The 22,443-nt window shown below is 40.6% G+C and overlaps 1 protein-coding gene across 13 annotated transcripts in view; it reads right to left on the bottom strand.

The window, feature by feature from the left end:
• LOC121312817 (microtubule-associated protein 4-like) overlaps positions 1-22,443 on the bottom strand; it is a 128,506-nt gene that overhangs the window by 22,211 nt on the left and 83,852 nt on the right. For 12 of the 13 annotated variants that reach the window (XM_041244609.1, XM_041244603.1, XM_041244610.1 and 9 more), the window contains 4 exons: positions 4,589-4,692; positions 3,476-3,697; positions 1,801-1,984; positions 1,531-1,593 (listed from right to left, as the gene is read on the bottom strand). In XM_041244609.1, coding sequence (XP_041100543.1) covers positions 1,531-1,593; positions 1,801-1,984; positions 3,476-3,697; positions 4,589-4,692 — 573 coding nt within the window. The remainder of the gene's footprint in view (positions 1-1,530; positions 1,594-1,800; positions 1,985-3,475; positions 3,698-4,588; positions 4,693-22,443) is intronic. The other variant, XM_041244615.1, reaches the window with a different exon arrangement.

Below are 22,443 nucleotides of genomic sequence, written 5' to 3'. Positions count from 1 at the left end.
CTGTTGTTATCTCTAATGGACCTGGCAGTCATCAACTCCTTTGTTTTGTGCAAGGAATGCACCAGGGAAAATATCAGTAGGAGAGATTTCATCTTGAAGCTAGCCATAGCACTTCGGCAGAAACATTTCAACCAGAAACCTGCAAAGCTACAGGCTGTAGCAGCTCAACCTGGATTGTGTGCTGCGAGTGACACACACAGATAAATCATATGTTACTTTCATTTTAGGTTAAAAACTACTTTTGTTTTTACAGTTCTGTATGTGCATGTACCTGTTTACACACTAGTTTCTTCTGAAATGTTTATTTTACTATAGTTTTTCATTTTTTAAGGAGTGGTTTATATGTGGTAAGTTAGAAAATAAACCCTGTTATGTTTAATTGTTCATTTAAATACAATGTTTTGGCTGTGCAGATGTTTGATATGATGTGCTTGAATAAACTTTTGAGTTTTGTCTTTCATTTCAATATTCATGATGTTTAAAATGTACAGTGATAATGACTGCTGTCGGCGGTTGTAGGTATGAGTATAACTGCGGCATTTCTAGTGTTAAAGTACTCCATAAATGTACATTTTGCGTGTGTATTGGGTGTGTGTGTGTGTGTTTTGTACAGCCTTTCTGCTGGAGATTATGTGATACTAAGTCAGAAGAATGAGATCTTGACAGCTGAAATCTCGTGAGACACAAGCACGATTCCTGCTCCAGCTTACATGGGTTTTTACAGCTATTTTTATCGTGAGAAAGCGATTGACCCTGCCATTAAAGTCGTGCCGGCAAAACGACGTCCTTTTGCTGTTTCACGATGTATCTGCGTGACAACATCACACAGTCATGACTGTGGAGTTGATCTTCACGTGCGTGCAAACCCAGCCTATGTCAACCACTTTTAAAATTATAAGAAGAAAAAAAAGCAAAACACAAATTGCTGTAATTTGTTCGATCTTAGATGCACAACTATTCTATTTTTAAAACAGCAGCACTGTATTCTATGTAACTTTTGATCTTGGCTAAATAAATGTAGATCTTTCAAACCATCTTCCTCAATGTTTCCTTTAAACAGGATGAGAAAGTAGAGAAGTTTAGAGGGAGGGAGAAGAGAGGAGAGTAGAGGGAAAATAAGAGGCAGAAGTGAAGTAGGAGTAAGGGAGAGGGAGAGGAGGGGAGAGAGGGAAAGGAGAAGTAATGGAGAGGGAGAGGAGAGAGGGAAACCAGAAGTAATGGAGAGGGAGAGGAGAGGAGAGAGAGGGAAGGGAGAAGTAATGGAGAAGGAGAGGAGAGGAGAGTAGAGGGAAAATGAGAGCCAGAGATGAAGGAGGAGTAAGGGAGAGGGAGAGGAGGGGAGAGAGGGAAAGGAGAAATAATTGAGAGGGAGATGAGAGAAGGGTAGAGGGAAAATGATAGGTAGAGATAAAGGAGGAGTAATGGAGAGGGAAAAGAGAAGAGGGAAAAGAGGAGAGAGAGAGGGAGGAGAAGTAATGGAGGGGGAGAGGAGAGAAAGGGAGTGGGAAAGATAGAGAGAGGGACAAGTACCTGATGGTGATTTTGCTGTACTCGTTTTCTTCACATCTGTTGGTTTGGAGTCAGTCTTGATAGCTGAGAAAAAGAAGATGTTTTAACATATTTATTTCTGAGGCTGTGAATAAGTTCTACTCTGCACCGCCCTGACAAATTACTTTTTAACAGCAGTCTTTTTCACATGCTGCACACAAGTGAGGTAAGCATAAGGCCTGGAATAGAGGGCATTATACTAGTCCTAGTGCATGAATCAGTTTCTGTATCAGACAAACCAAGGTAACTAACATGTGGGCCTCTTGGGTGGGGTGCTGGTGCTGGTGCTGTTCCTCTGGACTGGGGCACGGGGCGTGGCCGGCTTGGGGGCGACACTGCTCTTTGGGACAGGAGGTTTAGCCACAGGAGCAGGGCTGGCCTTGGGGACTGCAGGGCGCTTCTCAGGGCTCTTCACTGGACTGCGAGCATCCAAGAGCTGGAGAGAGAGGGGAGACAGTGAGGGAGAGAGAGAGAGAGAGAGGGGAGACAGTGAGGGAGAGCTGAACTGAAGAGAGAGACGGCAGGGAGTTGGAGACAGCGAGACATGGAGTGAGAGAGACAGAGAGGATGAGATAGGGAGAATGAAACAGACATGGAGAGACACAGGGAGGGACGGAGAGGGGAGACGAGGAGAGAGATCCCAACCGAATACAGAACACGTCCCAAAGAAAACTGTCCGCTCATTGCATTTCTAACAACCTGCTGCAATACTTAGTATGAAAATACACTGCTCCAAACCCTGCCTTGAATAACCAGTGCAATTTGTACTGGAAAAAAAAAATTAAAACTCAAAACAAATTACAATTTTTTACCTCACTATAATTAAAAACCCAAAACACAGGCAGACCCTAACCAAATCCAGAATTTGTGACACAAACTGCAAATTGAAACTGGCAGACACAAATTAAACTGGGAGCCCAGAGAGGCTTGACCTGGGAGACAGTGAAAAGATTAAATGCATGCCATTCTCTAATGCACAAAACAAACAGAAATTTGTTATTTTTGAGTGATAAGGTTTTGGGTCATTGAGTAATTTACTCTTCAGTTTAGATGCTACGTGAGCAAAATGTCACAAGTACTTTCAATAAATACTGTACATACTTTAATACTGAATTTATTATATAGATTTACCATTTACCTTCCAAAAAGTAGGTTAGGTTTAGGGGCACCAGGACAGAGAAATCCTAAGGATCAAGAATCCAGTCGCTTATCACCAGTCACAAACACGCATTGCAAGTGAGTGGATTTATTTAAAAACTGTGCGAAGAAGTGTCTCCTACCCTCAGTCCTAAGTCCACCTCCATTTAAATGTCAAACTATGTGTCTTCTAGTCCAAGTTTCTGTAATGTGCTTAAAGTATTGGTTAGTGTAAACTATGTGAACTCCTTTTAAGATTGTATAAAGACTTCAATAAAGTCCCTCCTAATAAATCTAGTTCCTTCAGCCTATCTTCACAGCTCGTTCATTTAAGCCCTGCGATTAGTCTGGTTGCTCCTTGTTGGACTCCATGACTAGAACTAAACACAGTATTCTATTTACAATCTCACCAGTGCATTATTACAACCCCATCATAAACGCCTTATAGGACAGATAAACAGAAAAGATGGAGAGGCAGAGGGAGAGGGAAATGCAAAATATGCAATGTTTAACTAACTGGGATCACACTAGAATTCAAACTGTGAACTTGTTTGTTACTTTTCCAATCAAGAAACCTCCTAAAAAAATACAGTACAACCCCTTTACCTGTAAATACAGAACATACAGCACTGCACTGTTCTGTAAATACCAGACATTTTCTATGCAGCATGTTTGGAAAACCCCTCTAGTTTTCAATCGATTGTTTTTTAAATATTTAAACATTGTGCAATGAGCGACACTTTGTTTGACTGCTTGTTGTTGCTGCAGCTGCTGGCTGAGCCACACTTACCTTGGGCTTGGTGTCTCTGGGTGTTGTGGAGGCAGGGCGCGGTGTGGTGGGTGTGGCTCTCTTGGTGCCAAAGGTGGGCGTGGTTGCTGAGGTGGGTGTTTTTTTGTTGGGGGTGGTGGCGGAGGCGGGGCGTTTGGGGGCGCCCGCTGTTGACAATGAGGACGGCCTCGGTTTGGCTGCTGAGCTTGGCTTGGCAGATGGAGTGGTGGTGGCTGCAGCAGACTTTGGGGTTCGTTTAAAAAAAAAAAGAAAAAAAAAAACACACAAAAACGACACAAGAAAGTGACAATGCGCCAACAAAAAATACATTATGAGAATCATGAGTCACAAGAAGCAGCAGGAGGAAGCAGGTTGCAAACAGAAACAGTAAAGCACTGGAAGAAACTAAACCCTGGGGGGAGGGAAGGGTGCAGGAGAGACAGCGGAGGAGACAGCTACCTCCCACTGCTCTTAAGAACATAAGAAAGTTACGAACGAGAGGAGGTCGACTGATCTCAGAACAGTTCATTCATAGTTTTAAAAACAGTTAATAAAAATAAAAAATAACCACCCTGACAAACTTCTTCACAATGGGAGGTCTCCCTCTCTGATCAGTGCATATTCACGGATGTGTGTTTACCAAGATAAGAATATCAGCAGGGTTCTGGGAGAGGAATGTGTTGGTTACTATGGTTACTAGAGATGATTAATCGATTTTTAAATCACCATGGATTTTATTTTGCCAGCCTCAATTAAATATTCATAGGTTGATTTATTGCTCTGGTGCATTATTTGAATCCTCAAGTAGAAAAGCTTCTTAATTTTTCTGCTTCTTGCTTATTAATAATAACGTTTTCTCAACACACATATATTACGCTGTACAATAATAATGCACATGCATGCTTTCAGTTTGAAGGCTTTCATGAAGATTCTACACATTTTTCTTTTTTGCTTCTCACTTCTGAATAATAAGGCGCATCGATTACTGTGACCTGTCGGATAGTCAATTAGGAAACTGTCTCATCAGGACTTCTCAAATGCAACAGCAGAAAGCAGCAGCAGCTATGGGCAATGGAGGAGCACAAGCAAGCGTGACCCTTGACCTGCTGGGAGTAACAGGAAGTCAGAAACTACCTTGGTTTTCTTCTCTGGGCTTGGCGGGAGTTCCTTATTGGGCGCAGCACTGATCCCGTTTGCTGCGGTGTCTTTCTCTGACTTCTCCTCCGCTTTCACCGGAGCTGGAAAAGAAAACTCCCTTATTAGAAAACACGAACCTGTTGGCTTTCAGTTACACAAGAAAGCGTATAAAACGAGGAGGAGGCCATTCAGCCAATCAGTGTTCATTGGCTCCTAGTAGCTGATTCATCTAAAAATTTTGGATCTTAAAAGTATACCAGTGATTCTGCACCAGCATCATAGCTAGGTAATCCATTCCATACCCTCACCACTGCGTAAAGAACTTTCTCCTACCCTCTGTGCTAAGCTTATCTACTCTTAATTTACAACTGTGACTCCTGGTTTCTGTGCTGCACTTACAGTATTGGATAGTGCTTACTTTGCAAACTCCTTTTAAGATTTTTAAAGAATTAAATCAAGTCCTCCTCTCTGACCTTAAACAATAAAGTTCCTCTAACCAATAACAGCCAGGGACACCCTGAGTAAATGAGAAAATGGTTCCCATCTAGTTAGTGTTTAATTTCCTTTTATAGCTGACCTATATTTCTATTTATTTATTTATTTATTTATTTAGCGATTCATTTTTAATTTGAAGGTTTTTTCTTTTCTTTTTTTTTTTTGGTCGGGTTAAACATATTAAAACGATTGGACAGAAAATTGTGTGTATTTTGGGAGAAAGGTGCACATTTCCCTCACAATGACACAGGGGTTAAAAAGATGGTTTTATTCATTTAAAACGGGTTGCTATTATTTCAAGCATATTCCCACTTCATTAAAAATAGTTACAGAGATGCTGTATATTTACTATTGAAGTGTGAAGAGATGTGCACATCCACAGTCACATTCAAGTAAGGAAGAGTGTGAACGCACTCAGTGTAAGTGAATAGGAAGGGGGACCTTGCACATTTACATTTATTTTAGTAAAAAGGGAAAAGATTAAAAGAGAGAAAATTACTAATGGTAAATGTGTAAATAGACTCAATTAAACTGTGTATTTTAATAATAACAATCATGTTGTGATTTCTTACTAACTGAAGTTAACCTGGCTTAGTAGTTTAGTCCAGAGGAGGGGTTAATTAGAGACAGAGGTATATAGGGCATTTGGGATGAAGCAGAGAGAGAGAGAGAGAGAGAGAGAGAGAGAGAGAGATGGGGTAGCAGTGTCCTGCATGGCTGAAATGGTTGGTTCATTTTATACATTTAATTCTGCTTCTTCAGTATTTAGTTTCACTGCAGTACTCAAGTTAAAGTTTTTTCCCCCCACAAATTTTTTGCCAGAATTTTTGTACACAACTTTAGTTTCCTGACTGCTCCTATAAATACACCAACCCTTGGCAAGGCAAACACACATTTAATTGCAAAGCAAAGAACGCCCCTTTCTACAACCAGTGCACAAGTCGGAAGGGAGGAGCCCTGTACTGCTGACTCCGTCGAATAGTTCAATACGCTGACGTGCGACTTCATTCAACACAAAGACAACGTTTACCATGACAGCCCCAACTGCCTTGGCAAGATTGCTTCAGATCAGTTTAAAATCTAAAATGCCTGTCAGATTCTGACACAACAAGAGAGATCTGAAGGCAAGAGCACTGCTCATGAATTGTTCATGGGACATGTTTTTGCAATCAGAGCAGCATGTTCTCTCAGTATGCTGCTCCTCCAGCTGACAAGCGGGACACACAGCTTCCTGCAGGGGTTCACAAACCTGACTGCTTGAGGGACCCCTGTTTAAAATGATAATCTGAAGAAAATTACAAGTATCTCTCATACTGCAGAGGAAGGGAGTGTATAAGTCCAGAGCACCCTTGTGGTTTCATGTCTCAACAATTCACTAATTGGGTTATTTCAGTGTTAGTCCGTGTTGACAGTAAATTATACACATCCTGTATTGTACTGTATAAGAGTCAGATACTGAAATATAGAGCAGCCCTGTAAAAGATTGTCTGTATCATAAGGCCCTTCCCTCACAACAGTCCAATTTATCATTAACTCCCCAAAACTATTTAATATACAGTACATCCCAGTTAAAAGTTTACCATGGTATGTTTGCAGGGTTACCATACTAGGCATTTGCTAGTTTAACCTGGTTTGCCATGTTTATCAATATGCTTTACCATTTACTTTTCTTTATTACACTTTGCTGTTTTTTTTTACTATGGTAACTTTTATCAGGGATTGTCTGTATGTACCAGAAGACCTACAGTATCTCTCACCACAGCAGTGAAACACATTATTTGTGTACATTAAATATGCACGTTGTTTTACAAACAAGAAATGTACAAAATGTCCTGCGGACTCCCCCTGGGCAACCTTTACAGACCTCCGGGATCCTCAAACCCCAGTTTACTGAAGTCTAGCGAGAGGACTTTTTAATAATGCAGGTGTACTTCACAAGAGACCAATTACGATTCTGAATGAAAAAAAGAATGCTGAATCACATTTGTATCATATTAATTAATAGCAATTTAACTAATAGCTCACATTTTACAAGATGTAGTTATTATTATTATAATTATTATTATTTATAGATGATACTTCCTAACAGAGGACTAGTTGTGCATAGGGACACAAGATTTTATTTTGTATTTATTTAGTAATCTAAAGTTTCATCACAAGCCATTCTCAAGATAAAGCCATATTAAAATCTTAGTGGCAAATGTGCTGATATTTCCACCACATCTCCATCGCTGCACATATAAAGACAATGCCTCCCCTGGTCTCGGTACTTACAATGCTACACTCTGATGAGAAGTAAGCCTGACAACAATTTCAATTCTTTGAAATGCTTTAAACAGCATTTCACTTACTATTCTCTGGAGGTTGAGTTCAGTGGTGGAGGTGTGATGTTACAGTACACAGTTACAAAAGTTTTCAGATTTTTTTGTTGTAGTTTGATTTTACAATGTGCAATTAAAAAGGCTAACTGAAAACAAAGCCTAAAGCCTGTCTGAGCTAACCACTGAGCTACTCAAACCCACTGCCTTCCACACCACAGTTAATTCATTTCTTCCAATTAAGAGATGCATTCTCTCTATCAGGAAGCAATAATCAATACCACTATAACATAGTAATCTAACCACTAGACTACACATTACCTCCCTCCCAGTCCTTCAGCTCTAACCACTAGAGCAAACTGCTCCCTCCCTCCCAGTCCCTCAGCTCTAACCACTAGACCACACTGACTCCCAGTCACTCAGTTCTAACTATTCTCTTCCAAATTAACGCAATAACAGATTAGTCAGTGAAGAAGGAATCAAGTTGGTCCAGAATTTTTGGTCTGCATTGAAATTTACACTAGAAGATACAACATGGCAAATCCGTAGGTATTGAACATTACCTCTCATTGTACTTATTTATCTATAATGGATTGCTGACACATTGACATTGAAGTGGTTACTAGCAGGCTACAGACAGAGTGAGTGAGGTTCTCCAGCACAAATGCATTCATTTATGAACCATCGGCATATAGTGACACAGCAGGTTCTGCCAGTCTGATGGAGTAATGCCTCCTCTACAGAAATGTGCTCTGCGCTCAGAGTGAAGGAGAATGTGAAGGTCAACATCAAGGATATAACAGATGATGCTTGCTGCTGACGGTATTCAATTATGAAACTCAAAATACATTTTTATTTATGAAAGCATTTGTAAATGTATTGAAATAGAAGATTTTCAACATGGGGAGCCTGACAGAGAAAGACAGCTCCCATTCCTCCAGCGTGTTGCCAGGGAAACCACTCTGCAGTCTCGTCGCCATGTTGCATGGGGTGGGTCACCTCCAGAGCCACAATAACAATACAGAGACTGGAGGGTGAGGAGCTGATCTGTAACACACAGCCCTGGTACAGTTAATTATCTTTAATGTACCGTAACAGGTCATGTAAGAAACATGCCTTGAAACTGAATTACTGGAATGGTGGCATTTATTGGTACCCCAAATATGATTAATTTATTAACAGTGCTCATTGACAGTGCTCTGGCAGGTACACAAATGTTTTGGGCAGCCTCCGTGTATTTCAGTATATAATTGCATTGAACTGCACCATGCCAAAGACTCAACAGACAATTAGCAGGCAGAGAGTAATTAGCCACAGTGGTAGGTCCTTCTGCAGCTGCCAACAGTACTTATCTTGAAATGTCCCTCTGCACTTCACCTTCTTAAAACACTGCTTGCTACTACCATTTGACATAGTTAGATTTTCAAAACAAACACTTCCTTAGGTCTACGCTCAAAAACAAAAATGTTCAAATATGAAACCTTTGATTCTAAATCACAACAGGGCAGGGAGTCAAAATACCCTATCCACTATTTTCTTTGTGAGTTTGAAACTCACATCAGTGTTATGACAGCCCTAGGTGATACTATAGCACAGTAAGAAACCCCAAGCGCTGCAGCTGCGAGGCTCCCATGCTACTCCTCTTTCTGTTTAATGAACATCATTCATTTAGGACACCGTAACCCAATCGAGTCAAGAAAGAGAAAGCCTGAAGGTAGACTGGCTGCTGATCGGCACAGTAAAGATTTTATTTTCCAAACTACCTGGGATCAGGGGGGTGTTCAGATAATCGAACTGTGATATTGTTTATATGACTTTCCCCAATAAAGAAACTTCTTGCAAAAAATGCAACCCCTTTACTTGTAACATACAGCACTGAACTGTTCTGTAAATACCAGAGATTGAGGGTAGCACATTCTCTAAAACAACAGGGCAGAAGAGCATAGCAGACAACATGACAGCTGACAAGGGGCTGTCTGGACAATCAGGGAGTTACGCTATTGGGTTTGTGGTCTCTCAGAATCCCAGTACCAAGTTCTCTATACTCCAGCATTAGAGTATGACACAACATTTGTCTGGAATTCAAACAGCCTTGAACCAGCCCTTTGGAGCTCACACAAAGTCTGACCTTTTGGCACTGCTCGTAAAAAAACAACAACAAAAAAAAGATTGTAATGGGCTTGAATCTCAAATTTGAACGCAAAGCTCTATAACCTATGCAGCTCGACTACTTTTTTTTCCTGCATCCAGTTAGTCTGAGACATGCGTCAGCTTGTTGTCATGGTAATCAGCTTGTTTCAAGAGGTACACCTGGAAAAGTTTTGGTAGATTTGTGCTACTTGCAGTAGACTTCTCATTTTGTCTTGCTCATCGTGAATAGTTTTTTTCTTTTCAGAGAAATTGATTGTCTGTTTCCACGTTAAGTTTGCAAAAAAAAAAAGTATAATTTAATGGTTTTCAAAAAAAAAAAAAAAGTATAATTAATGGTAAATATACCTCTGTTTGTGAAAATGTATGTGGGTGGCACAATCATCGATATTTATTTGAACGATTATATTTCATGTGCCCAATTAATTGATCGATATTTGGAGGCTTAACCGACAACCCTAGCACCCAATTATTTTACCTCTGATTTTCTACCCAGTTTGGAAGGTCTAATTACGCTCATTCACTGCAGCTATTCCTCATAACAGCTCAGGGAACTGAAGGTCAGTGGGCGTCCTCTGGCCCCATTCCCAAGCCAACTACATTTTTACACCAAGGAACAGACAAAATGGTCATACCATTATCAGATGAGCCACTCGAGGAGCCGCTAAGCTATGTTTTGTTTTGGGGGGGGGTTAGTTTATTTTTTATATTCAAATCGCTGCTACCTTCAAAACAACAAACATACCGTGAACACTGTTCCAGCAGCATACCATTCATGAATAGCCCACATCTTCTTATATACCCCCCCCCCCCCTAGTTAAGATGCTAATTTGCATAGGTGGAGAAAGCAGAGAGCCAGCACATCTCAAATGGACAAAAAGTCAAAACTTTAAAAAAACAAAACTTAAATGATGCCGGAAATGACTCGTCATAACAACCAAAATACCCAACCCTCCCCACATCCTCAGTTAATTCTGGTTAATCCTGGTTTGCTGACATTTAGTTTGTTTTGATTAGTAAGAGGATTAGTAACATCTCTCATATTAATGAGGCTGTCAGTTTAAACTAAGAGGAGACAAAAAGAAAAACACAATGTGGTCATTAATCTGTCTGCCGGAGAAAACAGTGACCTACGCGCAGACTCCCATTTCAATTCGTCCTCAATGTTTAATGGCATTTTAAAAAGAAGATGCACCATATATTACAAACAAAAACATTTATTAAATAAATAAAAATGATGTGACTAGATTACAATTTGCATCCGGTGAGTTCATCACAAACCTCGAGTTTCTGTCTCATTGTAGATAATAAACCTTGAGCAAACAAGCTTGTCAATAACACACATCCCACATTTAAACTATAAATTAAAAATAAGAGCCATCAGTCTGACGAAAACATGACCACGCTGTCCATCAACAGGATGTACTGAATAGCACAGAATAAGAATTGGCAATGAAATGCTTGATCTCAATTTGATTCTCTAGATATATGCAAACATGTAAGTAAGTGTGGCACACAGACAGGTGGCTGAAGGAACCAGATACCTCCATGTATCCCCAGAATCTTATCATCTCAATCATTTGCTACTTTATACCATGTTAATGCCATGTTTCATGACAACTGGATTAGCAATTCTCTAGCTATATGGACATGTGAAGTAAGGCAGATGTGCTTATGACTGCCTCCACTATATCCTCTTCACAGAGGATTTCAACACCAGCACAGGACAACAATAACCCTTGATGCAAATATGAGTGAGTAATTTAGCCTAGAACAAAGAACAATTAGGGGGACGTGCTTGAATCTTTCAAATCTTAAAAGGAGTTGACATAGTTAACCCAAACCTGTACTTGAAGCGCAGCTCAGAAACCAGGATCAGAAGACAAACAGTTGGGAATTACACGGAAATAGACAGGACAGAGTGAAGGAGACACAATGAAGCGTAGTGAAACCATGGTAAAGCAGAGGCAAGCATTATAAAGAATAATGAGTATAACTGGAAAAACCATGAGACAACTGAAAAAAAAATAGTGATACACTTTTTTAGGGGACTTCTTCACAGAGAGAGTGGGGAGGGTATGGAATGAGTTACCTAGTCACGTTGTTGGTGCTGAATCATTGGGACTCTTTCAGACCCAATTTAAAGTTCAGAGATCAATTAGCTACTAGGAACCGTGTGAGCTTAGAGGGGCTGAAAGGCCTCCTCTCGTTCTTAGGTTTTCTTTTACTGGAGATTGTAATTAATCATCTGTCTTGGCAGACTAAATTGATTTATGGTACACTCAGAAATGAGTCACAGCTACCGACCTCATTATTTCCTGAGATGCACAGCAGTGGCACTGAATAATCTTGTCAAACCCCCCACTGAAAATGTGCTGGCCACTTCTTAAAGTCATCCAGTACGGACTTCTTTATAACTAGGCATGCTCCTTCTTGATGTTCATTTTTCATCCGCTCAAAAAATACTGTAATAAATTACTCACCTTTTATAGCAACATATCTATTTTTTAGTCGCCTCAGGTTCTTTATTGAAACCTGGTAATTGTGCAATGGGTTGCATGAACTTTGCAACTCAGTGTGATAATTTTCAGTTTATTCTTTGCTTCTGACCAGCAGCTGACCAAATGCAGCCATGCGGAGATATCCAAGTTGCCTTCAAAATCACAAGTTGCCTTCAAAATCACACAACAAGTTAATTGGCTTTCACCTGTGTTAAACTGTAGTGATTCACATGATTTCTGGATAAATTCAGCAGTTCCTGTAGGTTCCCTCTGCTGGGTAGTGCATTTCAAAGCAAAGACTCAACCATGAGCACCAAGACGCTTTCAAAAGAACTCCGGGACAAAGTTGTTTAAAGGCACAGATCAGGGGATGGGTATAAAAAAATATCAAAGGCCTAGTATTTCCCTTGGAGCATTGTCAAGACTATTATTAAGAAGTGGAAGGTGTATGGCACCACCAAGACCCTGCCTAGATCAGGCCGTCCCTCCAAACTGGATGACCAAGCAAGAAGGAGACTGATTGGAGAGGCTACCAACAGGCCAATGGCAACTTTGCAAGAGCTACAGGCTTTTATGTCCAAGACTGGACAAAGTGTGCATGTGACAACAATATCCCAAGCACTCCACAAATCTGGAATCCTGTTTAAAGTATGCAAAAAAACACTCAGGAGATTCTGTAGCCGTGTGGCAAAAAGTTTTGTGGTCTGACAAAACTAAAATGGAACTTTTTGGCCTAAATGCAAAGCTTTATGTTGGCATAAACCCAACACAGCGCATCACCCAAAGAACATCATCCCTACTGTAAAGCATGGTGGTGGCAGCAGCATGTTATGGGTATGTTTCTCATCAGCAGGGACTAGGGCAATTGTCAGGATAGAAGGGATAATGAATGGAGCAAAGCACAGGGAAGTCCTTGAGGAAAACCTGCTGCACTCTGCAAGAAAGCTGACACTGGGATGGAAGTTCACCTTTCAGCATGACAACGACCCAAAGCACACAGTCAAAGCTACACTGGAGTGGCTAAGGAACAAAAAGGTAAATGTCCTTGAGAGGCCCAGTCAGAGACCCGACCAAAATTCGATCGAAAATTCGTGGCATGACTTGAAAATTGCTGTCCATCAACGCTCCCCAAGGAACTTTTGAATATAATAATATATATATATATACATATATATATATAATATATATATATATATATATATATATATATATATATATATATATATATAATTAAATTAATTTGCCCTTCTCCTTTCTTCACATGTTGTGGGGTATTTGAGTTGGCATAACTTATAAGATAAATATTCAACCTAACAGCCTGGAATCAGGTGTCATATACTAAAACAGCCCTCTCCCCTCACTCTGTGCTCCCTGACATTTTACATGGATCCACCCTCCTATAGACAACTGAACCTTTACTGCTCCCAAAATACTTGTTTTTGAAAACTCCTGATTTATTTTACAGTGATCTCCTCTCTTCATAACCTGCCCCTTTCCCTCAGCAACCTCAAGCCTTTACAAAATGACCTAAAGTGCCTCAGTGAGCAAGGTCATAAAGGTCTCTGTACCATGCAGGGGTTGTTCCTGACGATCCATATCACTGACGATGCACAAATTATTTTCTTTACTAATCCTCTTTTCCCAAAGCCAAATTTTTAACCTCTGGTTCTGAATCTTTAAACAGTTAATTGTGAATACCACACCAGATGGATAATCTATTAAAAATGTATTCCTGGCTATGATTTATTTAGTTAAGATATTGCATGCTTTAAAAATTCAGTGAAGAAATCAATAAAGAAATTAAATGTGTGGTTGCTGACATGTAAAACCTTCTGTATTAAGATAAACTATCTTTGACAGCTACAGTTTCTCTGGACTACCAGTCTGCTAGCTCAATACTGTTTTGTTTCACTTTTTCAGAAATGTATCTTTCCTTCTGTGTGCCATGGGACAGAATCACAATCACGTTCAACAAACAGAAATTTGATATAATCTTACAAATTATACGGTACAATCTGTCCAGTTATTCTAGAAAAGCCAGGTTCTCACCCAAATAACAAAACATATGCCCTTAGATTACATTTGAACTATGGCGCAACTATCCTTTTACCTGCATTTAAAACCACTACAACATAACAAAAACTATTACAGTTTTTATATTACATTTATATTATATTATATTTAATGTTCTGCACAAAATGTCATAAACATCAGTTCTCAGTTTTTACCCATTATGTAAACTGCTAGCAATTCTTCGTCATTTCTCAGAATCTCTGATGGCAAATCTATCAATTAGTTTCGCTAAAAAAAATTAAAAAAAAAGTCTTTATTTGGGGCTACCCACTTCTCTAGAAATAAACAAAGTTAGATTCCAGTCTTGCATATTTTTGTTCAAAACATTTTGATTTCGTTAAAAATATTTTGACCCGACATTTTGTAAAAGTATTACACTTTTTAGTTGCGTTCTTTGAACATGAAAATACTTTCATTCTAAATGTTTCCTCTGTGCACCAACCCATTACCACCAAACATACAGCAAGAAAAGCAAAATACTCCAACCAATATGGGACTACACCCAAGCTCCCTACCACTATTAATATACATAATAATAATAACTACTTCAGCCATTTCATATGATTAATTACTACGCTAGCCATTTAAACACATTCAATTGCCCTCCCTTCTAAATCCCATCTACACATACTACAAATGAAATTAACACAACTTGATGATTTCTACTTCCTACAGAAGTTATTTAAGAATTGTGTCTTGAATACTAGTTCGATGCTGCTTGATTTGCAAGCACAGCAGGTGTGGGCTTCTGCTTGGAACAAACAGGTATTGAATGAATAGTCTATTTGACGATTCTGCTGCATGGGAACAAGGAATGATTTTCAGAGGGAGCCAGTCCCTTATAAATCCTTATGACAGTAAATGTGCACGGACATTTTGCAGTTTTCCTATGGATATACTGTACTACGACAAGATTACATTTGACCATAATCCTCTGTACTTTCCAATGCCTACCTATGCTTCACTATGTTTAATACACTTTGCGGGCTCTCACTGTGGTATACTTTTGTAAGGGATGTATTGGGGGGTTGAGCTAGTGCCAGCTAGTGGGTTAAACCCACCCCAGTGAAGCTCCCAGTCTCAGCCCCCTAATGAAGCCTGGAGAACAGAACCCTGTCTGTGCTCCACAGAAGTTACATAACGAATGCCAGGATAAGAGCACTGCAGCACAGTTCACCGAGCGAGCGTACAGAACGTACCCAGTCTGTCCTTCTGTCCGTCACTCTGCTTGCTCGCTGCTTTCCAGTCTGTCCTTCTGTCCGTCACTCTACTTGCTCAATGCTTCTTCTCGATCTCTCCCGTTTGAATAAAAACAACCTCTTTTGACCAACCAAGTCTCATTATGAATTGAAGAAGCTGACATTTTATAGCTGACATTAACAGATAAGGGAAATCTATACGGCGGATTTACAGTAGACAGACAATGTGCAGTTAATAGCACAATGACGAACATGGGAAAATTACTTTCAAAATAAAAACAAATATTCAAGTACTTTTTTTTATTTAAAAAAATTTATAAATCTCATGAAATTATAACAAACCTGGAACCACCTAACATGATCTGTTAAAGACGGGAGAGAAACATTTTTCTGTATAGTAGAACGTGTGCTATTTTTTTCAGACCTCACATATGCATTGGTTTCCTTTGCACGATATCGTTTTCATACAGTGGTTTCTGTTATGTGAACAAATACACATATGGTCAACATTGCCATAGAATACATTCCAAGCAGTGTTTGCCCGCATACTCCAATAACTGCCCCAGCACTTACAGTTCCTGCTGCACTGGGGCACAGTGAAGGTATCAGAAACCAAATGTGGTTTGGTATAAATCGGTGACACACTTTATTGCATACCATTCTTGTCTTTTTAGCTCAAGCCCATTCCGGTAAAGCATGTCTTTAGTTTTTCTTAAGACCTTGTGTTTTGACAGAGGGCACTGTTTTGAAAACCAGTTATAAAAACACACACCTTTCCGCACCTGTGAATCAATTTTTTTTTTCTTAAGAAGCCTCCTTCATTCTGAGAGAGTTTGGGATCATCAGAAAAAAAGAAAAGATATACAAAAACATGGAAGACTAGGAAACAGTCAAACAAAGAATAATGTAACTGACAGGCATTTCTACAACTCAAATCCCCAGCTTTTAAATGCACTTCAAATTGTACTTCTTAAAGACTTCAGTGTATCCTTTTTATTTCCAAGAGTTCTGTGTAATTAAAGCTTGGTATTAAACAAGGAAAACACATATCAATTGCATCCATTAATCAATACTAATATGCATTCACTCAGTACGTCTGTATCGGTATGCATACACAAATACACATTCATGCAAATGTAAATGCACAATGATTTACCAAAAGAAAAATACTGTACATTATAGGAATAGAATAGCAATGTTATTTGTAAACAGTACCAATGCAAAGTCTGATTGTATGCAGATAATACAGCCCCCTGCTCTTTGATTGTTGCAGATTATCTGCAGTAATTCTGCTTTCTAGCAGCTTTGATCTGCCCTCCAACCTCAGCTATGTCCAGCACTGAGCTAGCTGCCCTAGAAACTGCACAGAAATACACAAAACACATATTCTCAACACTCGATCAACCCCAAATCATCCCATTTCACCCTCAAATTGGGTATTCTTTCTCAACCTCCCGTCCTTAATCCTCTGTTTCAATCCCTAATCCCCTAATTTTTCTCCTTCTAAATCTCTTTACATCACCCTTTGTCCAAACTCAGACTAAACTGCACCACTAGGGGCACAGCCACTTTTTTTTTTTTTTTTTTTTTTAAAGATAGCTCCTGACATTGTACATGGCAAAAGCAAATCACAGGGTCACTTACCATCTGGGGCATGAACCAATGTGCTGGTGGTGTGGGTGTTTGTGGGTTTATCTTGAGTGGACGCGGTTTTCATATCGGCCTTGCCTCCTTCCTGTCCTGCCGGCTTTTCTCCTTGGACCTCGACACTACTGGTGCCGCTGATGGTTCTCACTTCAGGAATGCCCTCCAGGTGGGTGTGGGGAAAGTTCAGCCCAGCTGCATGGTTGTGCTGGCCACAAAGTTCCTCCATTTGCTGCTGCGGCTGCTGGGTCCTCACATCATTCTTTTCAGCCACACAAGGCATTTCACTGCCGAATGGCGACAGAGCACAGCTCTGCTCTTCTGACACAGTCATGGACCTCTTGATCTGGGACAGTGACTTCCTGGCGTTGGGGCCGGGAGACAGCAGCCCGTCACCCTGGGCCGGCAGCACAGGGTACTTGTCCGGCAGCTCAAGACTGTCTGGCACGGAGAGGTGGGAGCACTCTGACATGGCGCGGCGCATGGCACGCCGCTGCTGCGTGGCTCGGCCACTCAGGAATGGCTCTGCTTCATCCCTAGTATCCTCTCCTGCCTCTCGCGATGTAATCAACACAGGGGCCATTTTGGCCATCGTTGCCATGGCCAGGGGGCTGGATTTCTGCTCGAACCCGATGCCTCCCTCCAGGTAGTTGTCGTTGACAATTCCTATCACACAGTAGTTGGGTGTCTCTTCCTGCTTGCAGTTCTCTCCCTTCGTGCTTGGCTCCGGCTGCAGGTGGAAGTGCGGGTTCCACACGCTGGTCGTCTCCTCCTCACAGTCTGCTGAGATGGACACTTCGGGCAGTAACTTTCCGATCGATGCGCTCTGCGCCCCATTACTACTCCTGCCTGTTTCTTTCTCCATCCCGACTACAGTGACTGCAAGTGTAGTGGCCATCATTTTGCCGCTGGGAGAAACTGGAGACTTCCCGAATAAGGAGGAGGAGAAGGACAGTGGGCTCTCCGGACTCTCCCCAGCACTGCCCAGGGAGTTACAAGCCTGCCTAGCACTCCTCTGTGCTGGCACTTTCAGGTCCTTCTCCACACCCTGACCCTCGAAGAAGCACAGCTTGTCCTCATCGGTGAGCCCGGCTCCCTTCCCCTCCAGACCCTCTGCTGCTGCCTTGGGCTGTCCCCCCAGACTCATTTGGACCCCAATTTCATTTAGCTTGCCTTCAGTCCTCTGCCACTCCCACTCAGATGCACTGTAATCCTTGCTCTTCTGCTGCTGCTGCCCATCTTGCAGGACAGCGCTGCCGGGCCGCTCGGGGTGGGTAGTGGATTTGCACAGCTCGCTGTACTCAGAAAAAGGAGCAGCAGCTGGCTGGTTGGAGAGAGCTGACATTGTGACGTTTCCCTCGCTCTCTTACACTCTCTATATATATCACTCTCTCACCTCTCCCTTTGCTTCTTTGTAAATGTTTATTTCTCTTTTTGTCTTCTCTTTCTCTCTCTCTCTCTCTCTCTCTCTCTCTCTGACACCTAGAAGAAGCAAATGAAGCTCTACTCGCTTTGCTGCCAGCTTGGTTAATTCTCCAGGCTCTCACATCACGTCAGCATCTCTGGCTGTCACATGACCCGTACACACTCACACACAACCCCAGCTTACTAGCTATTCATACGCTGACAAAAATCAGGGATGCAGCGGTCCTCATGAATAATGATTATCCCTCTCTCTTTCTCTCTCCCTTGAGACCCTCTTCTGGTTCGTCCTTCCCTTTAACACCAATAGCAAAAAGGGAACACATCAAATTAATTCCAGTCTCTCTCTCTCTCTTTCTATATATATATATATACACACATACACACGTGCACAGTATATATAAATTATTTTCAGAAACCATTTGACCCATATGGATGTTCCACTGAACAGCCTCTAGGAAGGAGAACGGAGATTATTCTTGATTCATTTCCTTTTTATTAATGAGCTTTCTACTTGTGAGGAATTTAAGCAAACTTGTTTTTGACTAATTCCATAAATCATTTTTTTGTATGATTGTTTAACTATATTTTGAAGCGGATGATGCCACTAAAAAGAGGCACCAAACGAACTGATATACATAAAGAAATTACCTAAATCAGACTGGAAAAGATTCGCTCTCTAGACCCGTCAAGTCCAATTACGTCTGACAGAGCTAGTGAAAGAAAGAATCTTCCTTGGTAATAATGGAGACAACCTTGAAACAACCAAAGCAAACACAAACAAAAGGATGATGTGGGAATGATTCAATCAGACTGCGAACCTCATTGTACCACACAGCCAAACTTGCTCTCCTTAGGAACGGAAATATCACTGGGGACTGTTTCTATCAAATCTGGGGGCTTTCAAATCACCTTCTATTTATCTTCACTATCTCCAGTGTGAGAATACACGCAACTGGAAACAAAACAGGTGATCACGTGATCAAGAACTCTGAATAAAGTACCAAGTAATTTGGCAGCCCGGCTCACACAATTGTACAAATATCTGTCTGTGAATTTGGTGAAATCAACATCTATGACACACAGACACACAATCTTTACATTTTTTCTTCTCCCCACCCCCCAGCTGGCATACTCCCTATTAATGCCTCTTCCAGCTTACTGACACAACAACTCTGGTGCCAAGCCATGGAGTACCCCACTAGCTCAGAGGGAGTTACTCCTGATACTTTTTTAGGCTGACTGTGTTTGTTAACAACAGTTAACACACACGCCAGCACAACTGACCAGACCTGATGGTGCACTCACCGGTTAGAAGAAGAGAATACGGCTTCATTACGCAGAGGAAGAGGAGGGCAAGCTGCTCAATCCAAAGTGACCCGTGTCAAGTGAGAATGAGGAGTGCCTTATGAAGTTGCAGCTGACAGACTGCACATAGTTTATATCCCCTAATCCAATCAGCCCCCATGCCAGAGCAGACAGGATCCCCTTATCAGAGAATGCCAGCCCTGCCACAGAGGAAGTTAATTATATGCATCACACAGGCCCAGCTCTGCCACTCTGTCAGTCCAGAGTCTTATCATGAGGTCGTTTCATTTAGAGACAAAGCTGAAAATAAACATCTGAAACACCCCTAAACCCTTCCCACTGCCCCCTTCCTTTAGCAGACAGAGCTCACAATGGACCTGGTCTCTTATGGTAAAAAAGCATCTTCTCCTGAGGTCTTTGGGTGGACAACAGTGCAAAAAGTGAAGACACTCATATGATAAGAGACAGAGTAGACATTTCCATATCTTTTGAATTATTTTACTATATGACACACGTTAGTGACAGGCCTTTATACCGGAAAATACAGGACGTTTACAATTTACTGTCAACACGACCTATCCATGAATTAAACAAATTAGTGAGTTACTGAAGGGAGTACTGTACAGTGCACAGCAAGCAGACACGATGTGACAGAAGTCAAAAGCTGTGTACTGTGTATTCTCATGCAGCCAGAAGCAGACTACTCAGCCTCTTTTGTAACAGCTGTCAGAAGCCGAATTTGCTGTAGAATATTCTCAGCACAGTATAAATCTGAATACCTCACCTGGTCCTGTTTTTGCATCTGAATTGAAGTTTACAGTAATTCACTCGTTTCAGCAATCCAGCTGAGCAATATTACTTAGAAGACCTATGGAATTTGTGGAAATGCCCTTTTAAAAGTTCATCACATTCAGTTAGCAGTTTGCAAATATTATTTAAACTAGTTTTGCTTCTTGCAGCTTTTTTCTAAACAGTTTCACTTTTCATTGTGCATTTCAAAAAGAAATGCACAGCCTCTCAATAATAAAATAAGAAAATGTTTCTCCCAATCAGCTTACTGTCTTCAGTCACTTTTGCTCAAGTCTTTAACTTTAATTAATTTCTAAATTAAATCACTTAATAAAATAAAATCATACTCCTTACTAAAATGATGTAGTATTCGGACACTTTGTATTTACTAAAGTTTCCCATGTTTTTTTCACCATACCTCTTTGTGCTTTACAATCTTTGAATATGATTTACCATTTCACTGTGCTTTATTACACTTTGCTATGACTTTACTGTGGCAAACTTTCAAAGGGTGATAAAGACACGAAAGATCACAAACTTGCCCATGGAGAAAAAAACTAAACCAAAAAACGGACTGCTCCATAAGCACATACAGTCATTGATAAAAGTATTGGCACCCTATGCTTATTATATCGTAACTCAAGACAACAGAGTAAGGGCAAGCATTTAATTAACTTTAACCACAAAAAAAAAAAATGCTAAATACACACTTCTAACAATTTAACATATCAAAAAACAAAAAAACATTTTATTTGAAGTATTCATTCATGACAAAAGTATAGGCACCCCTGCTTTAGTATTGTGTGTGTCCTCCATTTCCTTCAGCTCAAACTGATTGGATACACAATGCTTGGCTACAGAGTTTTTTCAGATCAGTCCAAAGCATTTCTATTGGATTGAGGTCTGGGGATTCGAGAATTCCGTTGTCGTGTTGGAAGATAAACTGCCTGCCAATCAGCCTACGAGCTGATGGTATCATTGTACTTTGTAGAATGTTTTGATACATAGCTGAATTAATTCGATCTTCAGTCATATGAACGTCTCCAATCACTGAACTGCTAAAATATCTCCAAACATACTGTGGTCCATTATTTGAGAAAAGTTGTTTTACTGTTGCTGTTTGCTCTGCTCATGAATTAAACTCCTTCGTCTCGACTATCACCGGCTGTGTTGCCAAAACGTTCTTCAACAGATGTTGGAAATAATTACCTAGCTGACTTTATAATGTAGCTTAATTACTATGTTATGGTTGACAATACTTCTGCCATTAACAAATATTTTAAATTCTTAAGTTACGCTATGAAGATTGTTTGTTAAGCTACCAGATATTGTGTATTTGTGTCTTTGTTATATTAATTAGTGGTGAATGTAACTAAATGCTTGTATTTTACATGTTTTCTTGAATTATCTTACACTAAGTGTAGGGCGCCCATAATTTTTGTCAGCGAATGTATCAGCGAGTACACACATTCTCCAGTTCCTTGTGGTGATCCGCGAGTATCGCTGTTTGCAAAGCCAGACGAGCAGTTTCCTAAAAGACAATGCTGTAGAATCCAGCTCAGAATTCACGCCGAGGTGTCCGCTTTGTGAACCAGATAATCGGAGAGGAATCACAGAAAGGGAGGGAAGCGAAGGAGAAGGAGACAAAAGGAATCAGGGAAGAAGAAGAACATGAAAAGATGAACAAATCAAGAAGAGGCATCTCGGCACATCAGTGCTCATCCGGTTTTTAGTTGCGATTGGTCTCTTTGTCAGGTCAGGCCAAGTTGACAAGGTAATCCATTCCATACACTCACCACTCCCTGTGCAAAGACGTCCCTTATAAATATTTAACACTGTATTTTTGCATGGCATTATTGCAGTTTTCCCATGGTTATACTATGTATTTACCATAGTTTACACAGGTTTACCATGTTTAACAATATGTTTTACCATACCTCATTATTCTGTACAAT

This window comes from Polyodon spathula, chromosome 3 (genome assembly GCF_017654505.1).
Source record: "Polyodon spathula isolate WHYD16114869_AA chromosome 3, ASM1765450v1, whole genome shotgun sequence".
NCBI lineage: Eukaryota > Metazoa > Chordata > Actinopteri > Acipenseriformes > Polyodontidae > Polyodon > Polyodon spathula.
This window is presented reverse-complemented; position numbering and strand designations above follow the sequence as displayed.